The sequence below is a fragment of the Streptopelia decaocto genome, assembly GCF_964273445.1.
Source record: "Streptopelia decaocto genome assembly, chromosome: Z".
Lineage (NCBI taxonomy): Eukaryota > Metazoa > Chordata > Aves > Columbiformes > Columbidae > Streptopelia > Streptopelia decaocto.
Window position 1 is genome coordinate 55,478,512 of NC_138657.1, and position 7,227 is coordinate 55,485,738.

At 38.5% G+C, this 7,227-nt stretch overlaps 1 protein-coding gene across 1 annotated transcript in view; it reads left to right on the forward strand.

Annotated features, from left to right (window-relative positions):
* The window catches only part of ANKRD55 (ankyrin repeat domain 55), a gene marked incomplete at both ends in the record, with an annotated part of 55,573 nt that extends 48,947 nt beyond the window's left edge, over positions 1 to 6,626 (forward strand). The window contains one exon of the mRNA XM_082074551.1: positions 6,358 to 6,626. Coding sequence (XP_081930677.1) covers positions 6,358 to 6,626 — 269 coding nt within the window. The remainder of the gene's footprint in view (positions 1 to 6,357) is intronic.
* Positions 6,627 to 7,227: the final 601 nt, after the last annotated feature.

The following is a 7,227-nucleotide window of genomic DNA, read 5'->3' on the forward strand; positions in this document are numbered from 1 at the left end:
CCTGGGGTACTCCACTAGTGACAGGCTCGCTTCCAGTTAGAAATTGTGCTCCTGATCACAACCTTTTTCTCCAATGAGTTTCATAGATTTGGCCTAGTTGAAATAATGTACATCAATATAGAGGAGAATTTTGTTCTACATTTGTTTTCTGGAGTAGAAGTGGCTGGAATTCTCACAGACATGGGATTTTTAATACTCAGTTTCACTATGGATTACATATGCCTGTATGACTCTGGTGGTTTTTCATAGGGGGCAGGACATGATGTAACATGGTGACTTACAAGACATAACGAGATAGATGACAAGACCGTAAATGACTGCATGGCAGTCATTTCATGTGAGATGAAAGCCAGGCTAAGGAATAACTCTTCTACAGACAGCATGAAAAATATCACAACACTGGTGTTTGTGTCCTTTTGCTAGAAAAAAATTAGAGGGGAGACATTTAGAAGATCATCAGGTTTCCAAAAACTTTGTCATTTTCTGAATATTACATAGGTAAAAAGATGTTCTACCTTTTTCTCTGTTTTAAGGACAGTGGATAGACTAGCTTTCACATGAGGATAGGAATAATTCATTTCTCTTACAGCAATTGGTTTGGGTAGCTTCTATAACACAGGAACTGAAATAAAGGGGACTGAGAGAGCAGCAGCCTTTTTTTCCTCTGCACTGTCAGGCAGCTCCTCATTCCCCAGGCAGTAAGAAGCCAGCTCCCGAAGAGCACAGAAAGCCTCATCCCACGCCCACAGCCCCAGCAGAGCATCAAGACTTTGTGAGTGTCCCAGGCTGGACCCAGCCAGCAACTGGGCTGTTCTTCACATAGAAACACCAGCCCTACTCCCAGCAGTGTCCTGCCCGCACATTCTTGTGCTCCACTAAGCGCAAATCCCCTAATGTATTTTGGATCTGCAGTTTATTATTTGTCATCCTGTAGATCAGCCAAGTCCTGAAGTATTCACATTTCAGAGCTGAACTTAAGATTCATTGTCTCTTCTAATCTGAGTTTCAGAAGCAATTCAGCAGCAACAACAATATTACTAAAAACAAAACAGCAGAGATGACTTTATAGGGAACAGCAGATTGCCTAGGGAAAATACAGAATCCTGCACTGCTGCTGCACAGCAAATAAGGGAGGAAGCAGAAAAGTAGAGATATGTGGAATACTAGAGGTGGAATTCTCTGTCTGTTCAGAGGAAAGAAAATAACCTATCTGCTTGCAAACCCCCATCTCCAAGTCTTCTGTTTTTAAGCTTTCTACTAATGTTCTCTGTGTCTTGTAGTTAAAATATAGTTGTAAGCGAAATCCTTTAAAAAAATAAATATTTCATAATCACCGGTGTTCTTGCAGGAAGTCATACAAACAGCCAGGATTTTAGTTCTAGTCTCATGCCAAAAGCTGTGTTTTACAAATAAGATGCAATTATCACAGTTAATAATCATGGTTTAATTAAGTAATGCAGCACATTTATCCAGGGCCATTACTGCCTGAACATCAGTTCAAGCCAATAACAGAAAAGCAAAGTTATTTGCAGAATAGGTCACATTTCTTCTCTGTTAACACAAATGACACATTTGATTCTGGAGCTTTCCAAATAACTGTTTCAGAGAGAAGGTTTCAATCATCCTCCATCCATCTCTAAAAACATCACTGTTCTGGACACAGCCTTTATCCAGGCAAAGGAGCCTTTAACCAGGCAAATGGCTCCAGCAATGAAGCTTGAGTGTAAACTTTTGTGTTCGTCTAATATTTTCATTACACAAGATGCGTATTAAGAACATGAAACGAAGCCGGAGGGTGGGGGAGGCAACCAGGGAGCTAGAACAATAAAAAAGGCATAAATTAGAAAGAGAACTGAAACTACTCAAAAATTAACAGAAAGAAGAAACGTCTCCCAAAAAAGGAAGGCCAAAGAAAAAAAAAAAAAAAAGAAGGAAGAGATGCTTTTATCTCTAGGCAGAAACATTTAAAAATACAAGTTAGAAAGAGGACAGAGGAATGAAACAGTAGCCTAGGAAAAGAGTACTTGTGTGACTTTAAACCACAGCTTATAAACTCCCACCCTCCAGATGTCCCCAGTGCCAAACAGGTCCCTCACACGTTTGCTTGAGTAGCCTCAGCACAGCCTGGCATCTGTTATTTTGCATGCTGCTGCTCCACCCCCAGGACACTCTTTCTATCTCCTCATGCAAATCTCCCAAGGACCCCTGGAAAACAAGCTTACAACTACCACACATCTCTCACACAATGCCAGAATAATTTTCCTAATAAATATGGGACTTATAAAGATCTCTCTGCTGTTCTCACTTCTTCATGTGGCTTAGAAGGTCTGAAGCCATAGTAAGGTTATTATATGTTGAACAACAAAAGAGAGATCTATTTCTGCAGGCCATTTAACAATGTCTTCTGGGGATCAGTGGTCATTTTTGCTGTTATTCATCATGACTTGAAGTTTCTCCTTTCCCAAGTTAACAGCAAAGGAATTCACAAAGCAACCTTCTCTGTGCAGAAGGCCAGCATCATCCAGCTTGCAAAAGGAAGGGAGTCTAAGAGCCGCCGATTCTGCTGGATAGCACATACTCCCTGGGCAATGCCACCCTGAGACCCTCATTTATGTCTCTGCAGCTTGTAAGAGCAGCCACTCAAGAGTCACTACTGTCATTTGTCCATCTCAACCATGACACAGTACTGAGTGGAAAGGCTCCCTGAATTAGTAGCTCTTATAGTATCACTAATCTTCGGTAGCTGTCTCCACCCTCTGAATCAAAGTAGTTCTAATGCTTTTGCAGTATATACCTCCTGGATGTAGGGCAACCAGCCTTAAGGGTTCTCTCTTTCACAGACCCCAGTGCTAGGTCCAGGCTCATGTGTTTCAATAGATATACTAATATGAGTCATCATATGTATTATTTTGAAGATACGTACTATTTTGAAGCCATACATGTACCAGTCCAGAAATCCTTATCGAACATTCTAAACCAAGAACAGTATGTAGGACTAGGTGGAAAGCATTCATGTTTGGATGCTGGTTTTCACTTCTTTGAATGAGCAGAGGTTTGTGATGGTTACTTGGTCCTGGGGGTGAAGTTAAGCGACACTGCTTTTGCCCTACTTAAACCCATCATTAAGTACTTATCTAGTATGTATGTAAAGTGTTCTGGAGATAGTTTCTACAGGTGTAAACTTTCAATGCATGAACATATGCCTGTGCTCCAGAAGGGAAACAGTTGAGCCTCTCAATATGCTTGTGGTTTTACACGCCAAAATTTCAATATACGTTGCAATGAGTATTATATCACATTCCAGAAAACAAATGTGCTCATTTATTGTATTTAGTCCTGCTTGATTCACACAAATTCAGTATGGACTAAAGCAAAGTTTGTTGTTGGTTTTTGTTGTTGTTGTTGTTGTTGTTTTGGGGTTTTTTTTGTTTTTTTCATGGAAAGGAGAGTTAAGCAATTTCCTGAACATGAATGAACCTTGAATATGACCTGTGAGTTACACAATATTGCCAAAGGCCAGGCAGCTCTAGTAAACACTGCCTGCTCAGGCCATCACAACTTGAATTGTACTGAATTTAGCATGAAAAGAAAAAAAATCTAACCATTTTCTAAATCCTCTTTATAAAGATTCTACTTTGCCCTGAATAGATACCTCGTAAGTCTTAAAGAATTACTGCTCCTGACAAATAAATAATGAATGACAAAATGAGTATATGGCATATGGTACAGAGGAATATGGCAAGGAGAACTTCACTCTCTTTTGCACAATGCGTATAGTACAAAAATGCATAGATGCACAGGTCTACCAGTACCCACTGTAGACAATAGGGAGGTAATATTTGTCTCCAACAGGGCAAATTTCTGACTTATTAATTATATACTGCGTAAATGTACAGACACAGAAGGGCTTGCATGACAAGACTGGGGTGTTTCTGCTTTGCCAAGACACGGAAGCTGCAGGGTTTCTGCTTGAACTTCTTCAATATATTTCTGATTTGGGTACAGCCTGTGTCCCCAGTTATTTGCAGCACTGTTACTCCCCTAGCCATCTCACATTTGGACATTTGGTGGTTTGGCATTTCTTTCTTTGTTTTCCCTAAGTGCAGTTGTTGGCATTTGCCTTTGCTGAGTATTGTTATCTGAACTTCTTACTGTTTCTCCAATTTATCAAGGTCATTTTGCATTGTAAACTTATTCTCCAGGAAATTACACCTTGAGTGCCTTTTTTCATCAGGTGTGTGTCCACGTTATAATAACAGATCTACCTTATTTTTTATGAAAATTTGTGACAAAGTTAATAGTCCTTCTTTACTAAAAAACATAATTTCCTCATTTCTCCTGAATCCACTGAGTCAGTGTCCCTATTATTCTTTTTGATGCTGCTTGATGAGAAGTGAGAAAGCAGATTTCTCTTTTAAGAAACACCAACTGTTGGCGGGATTTTAGGTAATTAGGATTTTTTTTTAGCTTAGGTTAACTGTCCTGAAATTACTGAAATTACTGAAATCCTCTCTTTTTTTTTGTTTTTGTTTTTTTTTTTTTTTTTTTTTGTTTTTGTTTTTTTTTGTTCTACAGTCCTCAGGAAACTTCATCCACTTTTCTACCTACGAGTTCCTCTAATGTGCTGAACGTTTAGTTTGGTTTGATGATTTTTTTTGAGATCAAAATTTACTTGTAAGGTCCAGTTCATCACAGGTGCTTTGACTGCAGTGGTTATTCAGCTCAGCGGTCACCCTCTATTAAAATGTTGCAAATCTAGATTAACTTCAGATATTTCTCTGGAATTACACAAGATTTTTGTAGGGTTAAGAAAGAATACTCTTCTCCATTCCTCATTTCTGTAGAATTTCTCTCAACCTACATGAGGAAAATTTCTGTCAGAAATTATGAAAAGGGAAGAAAAGGGCTTCCAGTAAAAATGCAAACACAAATACTCAGCTTTTCATTAGAGTTGACCAGGAAGTGAAATAATGACAGGCTGAGGTCGTCACCTTTGGGGCAGAATGCTTTATAGCAGGATTCTTTACTGCATGTAAAGAACTAGGACATAGTCATGACACCAAGCTGAGGAAAACTGCTTGGCTCAGAGAACAGTTTTTAATACCTGACCCTGAGGAATTGTTTGTGGTTAGTTTCAAAGGCCGAAGCCAGCAAAACAGGGAAGCCAAATAGCCTCCTGGAGGCTGCCATGACTAGTAAGATGAAGCTCAAACTATAACATCTCAGAGGAAAACGTTAATAGCCTCTCATTTATCCATCACAGCAGATGCAAATGTAGGGAAATTACAGATGGAATGAGAATGCAACCAAGGACAAGTGATGTGAAAAATGGCAAGGAAGATTCTGTAGCCAAAACAGAGATGGTGTTAACTGGAGTAGGGAACTCTTCATATGATTAAACTGAAAAACTGAAACTGTTCCTATAGAAAGAGCTTATGAATAAAATGGAGAATTAAGTAAAAAGCAGCTAATGCAATTCACAATAAATTCCAGGGCAGAAAAAAACTAGGTCTACAATTAAGGTTTTGAATTCTACTTAAAAAAAAAATAGGAAATCAGTTAGTGAGTTGCTTGAATGATGGAGCTTGAGTATTTCAATTTAGAGAAGATATAGAACTACATTAACTCTAAAAGCACAAACACACTGTTACACTGCTGAGTGTGAGGTGGAGATTAAGGATGATCTAAATCCACAGTTTCTTACAAAACTGCTGAGATACATGAGCTGTGGCTCTTGTGTTTCAGTGTGGTTTTTATTGTGCTACAGGGTACTGGGCTGCTCTTGTGGCCTGTGACTTGCAGAGCATGTGTGGCCCTAATGACTGACCTTAATGACTAACCATGCCTAGAGCAGCCCAGACACAACGTCTCACTTTCTTCTGTTTCATCTTCCTAAGATTTTGATCAGAGTTTACCCTGTGTAATAGAGCATTGTCCCACAAAGGTTTTGTTAAAAGTAATTTATCTACCATGGAACATTTCTATTTCAGTCAGCCCGTGGTTTTTGATGAAAAAATGTCTTGTGGAAATCTCTCCAAACAGACAAAGTCTCATTCAGTTTAGATAGTGGTATAGATTCTCTGCTTATCAATCAAAAGTAAAACTCTGAACTTATCGAGTCTTAATAGTCACCAAACACAAAGTAAATCACTTAACACTGGAGTTGTTTTCTTCAGGTGAAGATTAGCTATGCCAGGCTTTAGCAATTTTTTACTCATATTTTGGTCACATTTTTCAAATATGGGTTTGAATACAGAAAACATAAGACAAATAACAGTTCAAAGAAAGTAGCAAACTAATTTGTAAAAATGTCATGCTTTTCACCTCCTGTGCACTCTTTTTCTCTTTTTCTTCTAGTTCAGCTACCATCTCAGGGTGCTAAGAAGTTTAAGTCCCTGCCTTTAAATTCCCTAAGGAATGGTGCAGTTATTCTCCCACCTGCCCCAACCTCCAGATCACAGAAAAAGGGACATTCTCAGAGCCATTTGCTATATTCTTTCTTGCCTGGTCTATCAGGAGACCCTCTGAAACCAAGCCGTGTTCTACCTGCTATCCCAAGCCAGAAGAAATCTAACCCCGCAGAAGAGCTTGATAAATCTCTCACCAAACCAGATGCTGAAAATTAACTCATTTCATTGGCCTCAATCAGTTGAAATATATCTAAGAGCTTGTTACAAGATAATTGTACAATAAAATCTCACTAATCGTACTAAAGATGCTCTTGTAAACTGGAGTGTAAATTAACAAAAACAAGAAAGGGTAGCACATCACAAAAGCTGCATTATGTATTTATATAGTCATTTTCATTATAGTTTTAATTGATGATGAAATTACTAAATCAATATTTAATGTGCTGTAAATCTATTTTGTGAATGGAATCCTCCTAACACGCAATCTTGTTGCAACAATGTGCTGTTAAGCCTTTCATAGAAAACAGGAACAGAGAGTAAGATTTTCCGCATGATTTAAACGTGGAAATTAGGGAAACAACTTGACAGGGATTCTCTGTAGTTTGTAAATGCAAAGGTGCCAATTCTGAGGTTGTGTGCCATCAAAAATATTTTTTTAAGATTAAAACAAGAAGCTCAAAATTAAAGAAAATTTTAGCACACGGTGGGTTTGACTCCTTGTTTTTCACATATTTTCTACGTTGTGGCTTTTGTGAACTCGACAAGCTAAAAAGGTATAATGAAACACTAATTCTTGTGGGACAGACAGGGATATAGC